This window comes from Capsicum annuum, chromosome 1, assembly GCF_002878395.1.
Source record: "Capsicum annuum cultivar UCD-10X-F1 chromosome 1, UCD10Xv1.1, whole genome shotgun sequence".
In the NCBI taxonomy this organism is placed as follows: Eukaryota; Viridiplantae; Streptophyta; class Magnoliopsida; order Solanales; family Solanaceae; genus Capsicum; species Capsicum annuum.
Window position 1 is genome coordinate 38,182,662 of NC_061111.1, and position 13,713 is coordinate 38,196,374.

The window sequence follows — 13,713 nt, forward strand, 5'->3', positions numbered from 1 at the left end:
CCACTATGCAAACAAATGGGAAAGGAATGAAAGGAAAAAGGGAAGAAAGATAACCAAAGGGGATCAAAATAAGGTAAAAATGGCACACTAGTTACAATGAAGTCAATAAAGGAGCTAGGGACACAACCAACAATCTATAATAGATAGAGAGCAACAAAACCAATAATATAACATAAATTTTGATAAACAATAGTCAATAGCGGGAACTAATACTACCACAATTAATAGATATACTAGTAAATCAAGTAACAGTAATCAGACAAGGTAACACACTCCAAAACTACTAAGAACAATAAAAAGATTCGCAAGTAAAACACTATTACAAAGTAACCAATCAACAAGAAATTCGATACCCACAACCAGATAATCAGCCAAGAATAGTACAGTACACTACCAGTATCAAGAAAGCTAAACACAACTAGAAAAGATGGATCGAGTGCACCTGATCGAAGTTGGGTTGTGTCCATATACTTGGTTGAGTCGCTGGATTCCGACAATTTGCGGTAGAAATTGATCGCTAGAATAGTATCGCCGTAATAGTGTCATCGGAATAGTGTCGCCGGTGACACTATTCGTAGAAAGAAAATCAATCGTTCCTTTTCAATAATTAAAAAATACAAATGATAGTTTGCACTTGTATTTGTATTTGCATTTTATAATTCGCATTTGTATTTGTATTTTATAGTTCGTACTTATATTTGTATGTTATAGTTCACATTTATATTTGTATTTTATAATTCGTATTTATATTTGTGTTTGCTAGTTCGCACAAAAAAAAGAATAAGAAAAAAAAGAAAGAAAAAAATTAGAGAAAAAGAAGAAAAAAACATAAAAAAAAAGAAAAAAAAAAGAGAGTAATAGAAAATAGAAAAAAAATATTTAAAAAAGAGAGAAAAAAAAAAAAAAAAAAAAAAAAAAAAAAAAAAAACAGAAAACAACAAAACAAGAAAAAGAAAAATAAAGTAAAAAAAACTGAAAAAGAAAAAAAATTAAAAAAAAAGAAGAGAAAATTCATGAAAGGGTATAAATTATAATTAAGAATAATTGACATATAAGAGAGGATTATAAATTATAATTAATTAAAATTTAAACTAAATAAGATAATTAAGAATCTAATATTTGTTAAAACACGTAGTTAGCCCAAACATAAATCAAAAATTATAAATTCATCCAAAGTGCCCCCAAAAGAAGTCTCAAAGAATCCAAAGTCCAAATCAGCACTTTCTTCCAACTTCCAAGAATCCAACTTCTCACCACCTCTTTAACTCAGCCTCACTCTTCTCTACAAAAATTCAACCACCCCAAACTTCCCAAGAACCATTTCCATCTCCACATTCCTTCATCTATGTATTGTTTTCTCTCTTTCACTCCTTTTACATTTGCTTATATGTATGTTCTTTCTTTTCTGTTTTTCAGTTTTGGGTATGTTGAACTTGATATTTTTTACATGTTGAAGCAACTCTGATGCCTTTTTGCTTTTTGGATTAGTGGGGTTGTCATATATGTATGTGTTTTTTTTTTTTAATTTATATGAATACAGACAAAATATATTTTATGAATACAGACAAAATATATTTTTTGTTTTACTTATTTTTGTTATTGTCAACTCTGTGTCGTAAGTTCATTCATCTATGATCAGTGGCTGGTTCGAGTAATTTATATTGCGTTTTAACCCTGCATAATCATGTCTATCTCTATGACGTAGGGGTAAGGTCTGGTTACACTCTTCTTTTCACTCTTTGTGCATTTGCTTATGTGATTCTTTCTTTTCTGTTTTTCAGTGTTGGGCAATTTTGAACTGGATATTTATTACATATTGAAGCAAATTTGATTGCTTTTTTGCTTTTTGGATTAGTGGGATAATCACATGTGCATGTGGGGTTTTTTGTTTTATATGAACGCATATATACATATATATTATTACTTATATTTGTCATTGTCAACTCTGTTTGTGATGTCTTTATGTTGTGATATTCTTGTTCTAGTAAAAAGTTAATGCTAAAGAATGATGGGTTTTGTATTTTAAGTTCATTCATCTGTGATCAATGGCTGGTTAGAGTGATTTATATATTGGGTTGACCCTGCATAATATTGTGTATTTTCTTGTATTACTCTATTTTCTCTAAAGATTGGTGCTTTTAATCGATTTTTGTGCCATGTGGAAGGGGAGGGGATATGGTGAACTAGAAAACGAAGAACAAACAAACAACATATCTGGTAGTTGTGGGGTCCGGAGAGGGTAGGGTGTATGCAGACGTTACCCTTATTGGTATACAGAGGCGGAGCCAGGATTTCAAGTAAGGGAGTTCAATATTCAAAGAAAACTAAGTCGAAGAGGGTTCAACACCTACTATAACCACATAAAAAATAATTTTAATCATGTATAAATAATATATTTTTTCGTCGAAGGGGTTTCGGACGAACCCCCTAAAGAGAGCTGGCTCCACCTCTGCTGGTAGAGAGGTTGTTTCCAATAGATACTCGGCTCAAGGAGAAAAAGTTTGAAATAGTCCACAAAATAAAATAGCAGAAGTACGAGCAATAGGAGATAGTAGCAAAAACAACATATAGTAGCAAAAATAGCAGATAATAGATAATAACATGACAGTAAGTACAACAAAATAATATGATAGTCAAAGTACGAGAAACAAAAAATCATAACAGAAATTGAGGTACAGAAACTACTGGAACAATTAGAAAACTTTACCTAAAATGTGGTGTTTCAGACCCGGTAGAATAATTTTGTCCAAATTGTGATACTCTAGAAGTTCTAGGCTTTGGTCTAGTGGTAAGAGCACAACTTATGATGTGTGGGTGAGGTGCACTCTGCAGCTGACAAAATGGTATTTAAGTGGAGAAGGACAAAGGGGCGGCCCGATTATCTATGGAGTTTTGAACCATCCACCACTGGGTGTTGGGAATTCCTCAATTATCAAAAAACTAAAAGCAAATTTTGCTACTTGAGAACGAGACACAAGGCCACCCAGCTTCTTAATAAGGGGAGGAGCTGTTGGCTTAGGCTCTACAAAACTTGCACCAGCTTTTACATAAATTGGACCTCTTTTGAGGAAATGGAACAAATGAGATTTCTTGGAGTTGACCGTAGACGCTTGCAGGTTGAACTGATGAATTACACATAGAAGTCTAATCTTGTTGGTGTAGAATCAATGAATTCCCTTTATCTATTCAACTCAATTTGTATTAGATACATGGTATTAAATCTATTATTACAATGACCATCGGCTTATGCAAGCTTGAGTGTTGAGATTAGTAATGCTTTTCAAAGCTCACAGGTGGTGTCTTAAAAAAGTATTCAACACGAGGAATGTCATTACTGATCATAGGTCTACTCTCACCAAATATTATTATATAAGGCGAAAAGTGCTAACATTTGTTGGAATTTTAAGCGTAAATCTCAGGCTTTAATGAAGAGAAGTTCAGTGCACTAAAACTTTCGTTATGCGCTGCAGGACTTGTAGCTTCCAAGGGAATACACACACACACACACACGTAGTTCATGTTCTGCTGCCATTTTCTTCATTTCTGCTTTTCCTGCTGATTAGTTTTGCTGTCATCCTTTTCTACTTGATCGTAGTCTCTTACCTACTAGAATGAGAAATTGCTTGATGTTCTACCATTTCAACACTATACAGAGAATGTAAGTATTTACTGGTCAGATAATAGTTAACCATGTGATTATTTGACTCATTAAAGTTTCCCTAACCCAAAAGGCCTCTACTCTTAGGAGAGCAAATTGACTGGCTAGTTATCTAACTTAAAACTATAATCATTATTTTGCTAGTGTTTGACCATTTTCCTTGAAGTGATTTTTTTGTGATCTTTGGTTAGTTATTCCTTGTTTATTAGTACATCTAGTTTTACATCTCTTCTCTTTTGATGCAGATCGATGAGTATGAATGTGGTACTGTGCAGTGTCTGATACGTTTGCTTTAGTGCCATGCCCTTAGTTAAACAATTTATCTTTCTTACTTTGTAACTAAGCCTGATAGTGAATTTCATCTTTGTACCTCTGCCCATGGCCACTCTTTCACCTTTCTCCTCTCCCTTTCCACTCCCAAATACTAGCTCAAAGTTTCAGTCTCCGTTGCGTCAACCTGATCTAGAGCAGCTAGAAGCACAACAACATCAGCTGCAGCCACAACAAGCTGCTGTCGAGCAGGTAAATGATGAGAGTCTTCACGGTTCATCTACCAAAACCCCTGAATCAGGTGTTAGTTCTAATCATGCTTCTGGCAATCATTCGGCAACTGCATACCATGTTGCGTTCAATCAAGACTACGGCTGCTTTGCTATTGGCACTGATCGCGGTTTCGGAATATTTAACTGTGTCCCTTTCTGTGAGTCCTTTTGTCGATACTTCGAACATGTAGGTGGTATTGGAATTATTGAAATGCTCTTTCGCAGCAATATATTAGCCTTTGTTGGACGTGGAGACCATCCTCAATATCCCCGAAACAAGGTCATGATTTGGGATGATCACCAAAGCCGTTGCATCAGTGAGCTTTGTTTCCGGTCAGAGGTACGCAGCATCAGGCTTCGGAAGGACTGCATCGTGGTAGTTCTTGAGCAGAAGATATATGTGTACAATTTTTCTAATCTGAAGTTGCTGTTTCAAATTGAAACAACTGCAAACTCAAAGGGGCTCTGTGAGGTTTCACAAAATGCTGGTCCACTCGTATTGGTTTGCCCTGGGCTTCAAAAGGGTCAAGTTCGGGTCGAACATTATGCATCAAATAAGACAAAAATTATTGTAGCGCATGACTCGATGCTTGCATGTTTTGCTCTTACGAGGGAAGGCAACCTGCTAGCAACAGCAAGCACCAAGGGTACACTAATCCGGATATTCAACACGCTTCAAGGTACATTATTACAGGAGGTAAGGAATTATTCTCATCAGTGTTGTAGACTTTAGTTTGTTTCTACTGTCACATATTCTTTTGTTACAAAACCTGAAGTAATATTAGCGTTTCTGTTACTCATGCTTTTTCCCCCTTATCGGGCCAAAATAAGAATACTCCGCGGAGGCGATAATGACATTTTTTTTATGAAGAATTAGTATTATGGAGGGGATAATTACATTGTTACATGTCCTTGAATTTTTTTATGTTGCTGCTTTAGTAGTGTTCTCCACTCTCCAGTTGATTTAATTACCTTACCTATTGTCAGTCTCCATTTATCCCATTGTTATGATCATTGACCATCATGCTTGACTGGCTAATCGTCCATTTTATTTTGTATAGTTGTTTGCAAACTTACTGGAGCAGTTTCAATTGCCCCATAATTTGTTCATTAGGTTTTACCTTTGGCTTCTGTTATTCTGATATTATCCTCCCCCACCCCCACCCCACCTAGGTCATCCATTACTTTTTATCCAAAAAATGAACAATATTTGTAATCAAGAAACCTGTATTGTGTCTCATCCTCTTACCCCCTTGAACTCAAAACAAATCTAACCTAATCACAAGAGTCATTTCTACATTTTGTTATCCATAGTATGGTGCTGGAAATACTTGATAAAGATTGTAAGATTTAACTTCTTTTATGGTTTTCTATTTGTTCTTGTCCTGCCTACGAGATTTATTTAAACTTCCAACTAATTGAGTCTTTTGACTTACCTTTCAGCCAACTAACAGCATTTAACATGCATGTGTTTTGCTAAATTACATATGAATCAGGTAAGAAGGGGTTTGGATAGAGCAGAAATACATAGTGTTTCATTCTCTTCAACTGCTCAGTTGCTAGCTGTCTCCAGCGACAAAGGCACCGTTCATGTTTTCAGCCTCAAGGTCAACCGAGGGAACTTGAGTGCTAACAAGTCAAATTGTTCTTCCAACTCCCGTGCTCCTGTGGCGACCTCTAATTCATTCTCCTTCATCAGAGGTATCTCTAAAGCAGATTTAAGTTTTCTAGTTTATATTTTAAAAACTTAGATTGGTGTCCATTCGTGCTCACTAAAATTTTGGCACTTCAATATGGATATTTTACAAATCCTTGTTAAGCAATATAAAATTTTGCATGTAAATTTCTAACCCTGACTATCTCTAAGAACATGACCTTCGTTTCTTGATTATTAGGCATCTTTTAAAATAGTGAAAATATTCTACTACATGCGCTCTATATGGGAACTGCAATCACTACCATAGAGAGCAAAATTTTGTTTCTTGAAACACCTTACATGATACAGTATTCTCTTTGGCGATTTATCAAGGCTCAACCACAGAATATTCCATAAGGGTTTATTCGGCGTAATTGTACCACAGTTAAAAAGCTTTCTGAGTGAGTCATTTTAACTCTCATCTTTCAGCATTGTGTGGTTTATATTCAGTTGTAACTGGTATATATAACTCTATAGGTTAGGTGATTAGTGAAATTTTTTTTTAGTAGAGCATCCTCTAATGCCACTATAGAGTAAAGTAGCATAATATTACTTGCTTTCTCATTTGTAGTGATGATTCATACACTAGATGATTAACTTGTCATGGCCGATGGAGATTTCTTGTCAGCTGGCCATAATAGATTTTCCGTTATTTGCTTGAGCTGAACTTTTGGGCCTTGGAAACTGTTTGCTTTGGACATTGTGATGCACAGAGCACAGGCTATAATTTCTTTTTCCACCTATGTGATTTTGCCTAAAGAATATACTTTGGGGCCTTTTCATGGTTAATTTTATGTGTTTCAAGGAAACTTTTTCGTTGTCCTGCTCCTGCTCCCCTGACGTATACTATGTTATCACCTGGCACACACACTATTGCCACTTCTTTCTATGATAAAGTGATGGAACTATTAAAGGTGAGAGTGGAGATGTGAATGTGAATGCCACAGTTTTAACTTCTGCAAGGTTCTTGAATTCGCGTTTAATTCTCGCAGGAGTTCTTCCCAAGTATTTTAGCTCAGAATGGTCTGTGGCTAAGTTCCGACTGCCTGGAGTTTCTCAATGCATAGTTACATTTGGTAATGAAAAGAATACACTGATAATTCTGGGCTGGGATGGAAGGTTAGTTAACTCTTGCAAGGTTGTCTTTCTTGTAACATAATCATCTATTCATCTTTGCAGTAGTCTCAAAAATCTCATTTTCCCAGTATTTGCCACCTAGGAATATGATTTCTGTTTTGGGATAAAAATTTCATCAAAATCCTAAATGTTTTAAAGCTTTCATAGAACTAACTAAACATGTTTAGATACTAACACACATCTTATCTAAAAAGAGATTTGGTAAAAGATATTGAAGACATTATTAAGTATTCAAAAATGTTGTAAGTTACTCTCCTTTTGGTTATTAAACAAATTAGATAAAGAAAGACATATTCTCTCTAATGATTTAACTTACTGAGTAAGCTGATTATACTACTCAACAATGTATCCAAGTAGATAAAAGTCCTATGTTCAAATCTCATTGCCTCCGTTCATCAAAAATCACACATAAACGGCTTAGTGGGGATTTAATTAACTAAAGATCCCATCTCTAATAGTTTTAAGTAAAGTATATACAGACTTTACCTCTATCTCGTGGAGGTATAGGTTGTTTTCGAACGATGCTCAATTCCTGTATCACATATCAGAGAAGTAAGAAAAAACATATATGCGTAAAGAAGACAGAAATTAATAGAGTATTGTATAACATTCAGTGAAAAGGAACATCAGTTGTGAAATAGTGTGATAACCGAAGCACAAGACATAACATGTAGTAACAGAAAATGAAGGACAAGAAACAATGGGGAAATTATTGATACTACTCCTATGAAAGGAGGAACATGCACCAAATTGCCACCAAGTGTACCCTGCAAGACACTGCTCCACTATCTTTCAACCCTCCACTAAGGTTATGTCCTTTGTAAGCTAAAGATGTCTCATGTCTTGTCTAATCATCTCTCCCCAATACTTCTTCGGCTGGTCTCTATCTTAAAACCACCAATTAAACCTCTCGCACCTCCTCATTGGAGTGTGTATACGCTCAAACCATCTTAGTCTCGCTTCTCTCATCTTTTCCATCATGGAGGTCACTCCGACCTTATCCGTATATCTTCATTCCTAATTTTATCTCTCCTAGTGTTGGCCCCATAACCACCTCAGCATTCTCATTTCCACCAGTCTCATCTTTTGAACATGAGAGTTCTTAACTAGCCAACACTATTCCCCTAACAACATAGTCGGCTTAACCACCCACCGCTTTGTGGAACTTACCTTTAAATTTTGATGGTACTGTCTTGTCACATAGTACTCCGGAGGCAAGTCTCCATTTTGTTCATCCCGCTGATATATGAAGTGTGTCATCAACATCGATTCCCCATTTTCTTGGAATATCGGTACCAAACACTACGAATAGAAATAGTCATAAAGTTGATAAAGTGATCAACGAATGTTGGGGCTGTTGTCCATTGATTACATTACAATCACTTTTGAAGCAGCAAAATTTGATTTTAAAAGTGATTGTAATGTAACCCTCGAGGGTTGGCCTGGTGGTAATTGGCTTGAGCTTTGGGGTGCTCCCTTTCAAGGTCTCAAGTTTGATTCCCACTGGGTGCAAACAATTTCTGAGGGCCATCGGACTGGGTGAAAACCCTGAATTACCTGTGGTGCACTTGCGGGAAACTCCTTGCCGAGGGACTGTGCACCCCCGGGATTAGTCGGGACTCGAAGAGCCTTGGATACCCGGTGCAAGTCAAAAAAAAAAAAAAAAAGTGATTGTAATGTAATCAATGGCTAACTGCTCTAGCATTTTTTAATCTCGTCATCGATTTTGGGATTCTCTTGATTTGTTGTGTTTTGTTTGTATAACAATGCAAATAAATGAAATAGACTTGAGAGTAAGTAGAAACAGATAATCCGTCATGGAAGATATATTGATGTGATTATTGTAAAATCTGTTATAACATGGAACTCTTTTGCTGCACAGTACTTAAATAAACCTACTAAGGTTCTGTAAATTTTATTATATTATTGTATAGTTATGTTTTTCTCAAGAAATATGCTCTCTTATTGCCTTTCGAAACCAAAAAACTTCTCATTTGGTCTTGGAATAACACTTTAATTTGTTCACAAATCAATTATATGAAGAGTGATGTTTGAAAGTGTGTATCTTTCATCAGCTCTATTATTCACTCTTTGTAAGAGGTATATTTGGACAACACTTGGCAGAATGTTATGCATTAAATAACCTCTTAACTTTCCTGAGTCTGGACATATACTATATATAGTAATAGAAATGCTTGTATAGAAGTATTTCATATCGAATAAAATGGAACAAAAAAGTGATGTTATCTGGTCATAGACTCCTCAGCGATCTCTCCTTAAGCGAAAGATGGAAAAGGCTCTTACGACGTTTGCTGTCTTTTATCTAAATTTGGTCGGAATGAAGAAAGATAAAGTTCAATTTATTTATATAGAGATACAAAGGTCGACAGTGTTTAAACAACAGAATATTTGGTTGATATTAATCTACTTGAATTAGAATGCTTGGTACTTTGTTGTTGTACATAAGCAAAGTATTGAATATGTATTTACTCTAACCACGATACCAGTCTTTTGCCCGAGGTAAATTGATGTATTTAGATTGAGTTGTGAGCAACCAAACAAAATTTATTTTTTTTTTTGAATTATTTTTGTCCCCATTGCGTGTGCGATGTCTATATTGGTCTGTAATAATTTGAATTTGAATTACATGATCAATAGTGCCACTGTGCCACCAGCAACTGACATTGTCTTTCTTGCACTAGTCTTCATCCATTTTATACTAATTTTGCCCTTTATGTACTTTTCAATGTGAATCAAGCTTGTCTTATAACTTCAGCTTGGATCCATCGTGTACTCAATCGTCAACAATGGCATATATGTGAGTTACTCCTCGTAAATACCCTATATTAAGTTATTTACACGTCTTTGCGTCGTGCAGCTTTTTCAGATGCAAGTTTGATCCAGCATCTGGCAAAGAGATGACTCAGTTGGAATATCACAACTTTCTGAAGCCTCAACAACCTTGTAATGGAACATATGGATGACAGCGTTCATGCCCAAAAAGGATACTATGGCTTCCCTTTTTCGCTGCTTGCAAATAGTAGTAAAAAGGCTTTTTGAGCATCACATGTAGCTTGATATAGCATAATCAAGTTATCATAGAAATAAAAAATTCTTTTATGTATATATCATAGATGTTGAACTCTCTTGATGAAAATCTTGCCAATGCTAGTTTTATCAGCACATACCAAGTACAAATCAAAGTTACTGTGTTCAGTTGAACCTTTTAAGTCCTTAATTTCACCAGTTAAACCTGTTGGTACTTAATTTCGTCAGTTGAACCTGTAAGTCCTTAATTTCATCTGTCTGGATAACTGAAAATAACTTCACCACATTCTCAGAGTGCAATACCATGTAGCTGTTTCAGAGCCAATGTGAATGGTGTTTATTGGTAGTCAGTTGATACATCAGTGGAAGAGCTTCCACTAAAATTTAATCTTATTTAGAAATTGAATCACTTCCACTAAAATTTAATCTTATTTAGAAATTTAATAACTTCCAAATAAGGAGACAAAATGGTTTTGAGTGAGCTCATATCATTTTTGTCCAAATGCTACATCAAAATTTGCCATTTTTTACATCCACAGAATACTACCATCAAGTTGTTTCAAAGCCAATGTGAATAGTAAGTATTGGTAGTGAGTAGATATAACAACAGGCAAAGAAAGAGCTTCTACTAATATTTTAACGTGTTTAGAAACAGAATCACTTCTTCCAACCCAAAAATAAAATAAAAGAAAGAAGCGGTTCTGTGTGAGACCATATCATCTTTGTTCATATATTACATTAGAAGACACTCCTCTTCTTACATCCACAAAATGCAATACCATGAGCTGTTTCAGCACCAAAGGAAAAGAAAGAAACGGTTCTGAGTGAAAAAAGAAAACTTATATCAACTTTGTCCATATGTTACATCAAAAGATGGTCCTCTTCTTACATCCACAAAATGCAATACCATGAGCTGTTTGAAAGAGTTTTCATTAAAATTTTCTCTAAGTGAAATCATATTATTTTTGACCATATATTACATCAAAAGTTGCTCCGCTCTTGCAAGTATAGCTGTCAAAATGGGTTGGCCCAACCCAACCCAGCCCAAGCTTTACGGGCTAAAGAATTTGATGGGCTAGGACGAGTCGGCCCTTTACTTTAAAGGGCCTTAAAATGTATGGCCCAATCCAGCTCTAATAGGATTGCGGGATGGGGCGGGCTAGCCCTTTATTTTTAGTAAATTTTACATATAAACCGACATGTTTACCATTAATTACTAAAAATCCCAACATCTTTCAAAATTTCCTAAAATTCCAACATTTGACCTCTGATGATACAAATTAATTACGTTAGGTACACACTGATGATACATGTATCTAATGTGATTAACTTGTATCACAGCAGATACATACATTAGATACATGTAGGGTTAACTTTTATCTCAGAAATAGTAAAAAATATGAAATGTTGGGATTTAAGTAATTTTTAAGAAGTGGGGGGATTTTTAGAAGTTTAGATAGTTATGTTGTGGTTTTAGGTAATTTTTCCTTATTTTTATCGATTTTTTGTTAGATTTTCTTTTTCAATTTGAAATAATAGATATGGCAATCCATTCGCACTTCTAACATATTATTATATAAAGTACATAGTTCCACGATGATTTCTAATATTTTCAACACCAATAAATTATCAAACACATTTGAATTCATTGATTACATTATCTTAATTAACATCAACATTCATCTAAATTGATATGCAAATTTAATAAGTTGAACAATATCAAAAGTTAGATATCCTATAAAATTCACTTAAAAATATTATTGCTTTAAATTTGGGTAATGTTGTGCAATTGATTTCGAGTAGCTGCAACAAGTGTTTGAACATTTCATGATAGATGCAATTTTTATATTTATGATTAGAAATTTTAATATTTGTCATTTAGTGCTAAATGAGTAAATATTGTGTAAGATACTATGTAAAATTTATTGAGTAATCACTATTATATTTTTAATTTTTTTTGCTTACAATTTTCTTTAATTGTAAGTTTAGATTGAATAACAATAACAAATGAAACATCAATACTTGATGATTAAGGTTTAACACTTAATAAGTTAAATATTATTTAGGATATTAAACTTATTCAATAACTACTGTTCTTAATTATTACTTTTTCTTTTACAATATTCATATATTTTTAATATAAATTAAATAGTATTTTGACCCACGGGCCGTTCCAGCCCAGCCTCAAAGGCCAGCAAGCTGACTTGGGCTGAGCTTATAAGCCCCCGTTTAAATGGGTTCAAAAATTACAACTCAACCCAACCTTTATAATGGGCTGAGTTGGATCGACCTCAAGGGTTAAGCCCATTTTGACGGCTCTACTTGCAAGTAGACAATCAAGATCAAACTACTTTTTTGACAAATTAAATGAATACTTGTACAGTTGTAAATTATCATTTAAGATTGAATTATACTAATAGCCATCTCCTCTAGTATTAACATTCATCAACTCTTTAATGTATACAAAGAAAAAAGAAAAAAGAAAAAAAGATTTTGTAGTCATAAAATGAGCCTATGTGTATTCAGACTAGGTCTGTCAAACGGGTCGGTTTGACCCGGCCCATCATAGCAGCCTGACCGGTCAGCCCACGGGCGGTAAGATTTCGGGTTCCGGGTTGGGTTATTTTTTTTGGGCCCGATTAATCCAGCCCAGGCCCGTCGGTTGACCGGCTCAAAACCGACCCGTTTAAATTATCTTTTTAAAAAAAATATTTTTGATCGTTTGGGCCATTTATATTGTAGTATGCTTGTAGAATAATTTTAAAGTAGTACATATATTGAATGGTACGTATATATGTGTATATATAGAATATAGACTCTAAAAAAGTATAGAGTATATATTTAACGTATACATGTGTATATGTTTTATAAATTAGTATATAACTATATATATAGTGTGTGTATATATTTTAGTATATATATTATAGTATATGTTTTATTTAAAGTAGTACATATATATTTAATGGTACGTATATATGTGTATATATCTTTTATAGACTCTAAAGTAGTGTATATTTAACGTATACATGTGTATATATTTTATAAATTAGTATATATATCATTATATTGTAATATATTTTATTTAAACTAGTACATATATATTGAATGATACGTATATATGTGTATATATCTTCTATAGTCTCTAAAGTAGTATATATTTAACGTATATATGTGTATATATTTTATAATTTAGTATATATATCATTATATTGTAGTATATATCTTGGAACATATTTTTTAAAGCAGTACATATATTAAATGGTACGTTGATATGTGTATATATAGAATATAGACTCTAAAGTAGTATATATTTAATGTATACATGTGTATATGTTTTATAAATTAGTATATAATTATATATATAGTGTGTGTATATATTGTAGTCTATTTTATTTAAAGTAGTACATATATATTGAATGGTACGTATATATGTGTATATATCTTCTATAGACTCTAAAGTAGTATATATTTAACGTATACATGTGTATATGTTTTATAAATTAGTATATATATGATTATATTGTAGTATATATCTTGGAGCATATTTTTTAAAGTAGTACATATATTGAATGGTACATATATATGTGTATATATAGAATATAGACTCTAAAGTAGCATATATTTAACATATA

At 33.7% G+C, this 13,713-nt stretch overlaps 1 protein-coding gene across 4 annotated transcripts; it reads left to right on the forward strand.

Annotated features, from left to right (window-relative positions):
• The first annotated feature begins 1,133 nt into the window (after window positions 1-1,133).
• Window positions 1,134-10,249, forward strand: LOC107871674 (autophagy-related protein 18a). Of its 4 annotated transcripts, none has more exons than XM_016718584.2 (5): window positions 1,134-1,347; window positions 3,904-4,897; window positions 5,697-5,901; window positions 6,889-7,015; window positions 9,912-10,249. In XM_016718584.2, the coding sequence occupies exons 2-5, from the start codon at window positions 4,037-4,039 to the stop codon at window positions 10,015-10,017; spliced, it is 1,299 nt and encodes a 432-aa protein (XP_016574070.1). In that variant the 5' UTR covers window positions 1,134-1,347; window positions 3,904-4,036; the 3' UTR covers window positions 10,018-10,249. The 4 variants fall into 4 exon arrangements, with proteins under 4 accessions (XP_016574070.1, XP_016574076.1, XP_047269859.1 ...); XM_016718590.2 differs by having other exon boundaries at window positions 1,180-1,389; XM_047413903.1 differs by lacking the exon at window positions 1,134-1,347 and adding an exon at window positions 1,404-1,707.
• Window positions 10,250-13,713: the final 3,464 nt, after the last annotated feature.

Coding starts and splice junctions, on each gene's coding strand:
- LOC107871674 (XM_016718584.2), top strand. CDS start 4,037: ATGGCCACTCTTTCACCTTTCTCCTCTCCCTTTCCACTCCCAAATACT. Junction 4,898..5,696: donor AAGGTACATTATTACAGGAG/GTAAGGAATTAT, acceptor CATATGAATCAG/GTAAGAAGGGGTTTGGATAG. Junction 7,016..9,911: donor ATTCTGGGCTGGGATGGAAG/GTTAGTTAACTC, acceptor TGCGTCGTGCAG/CTTTTTCAGATGCAAGTTTG.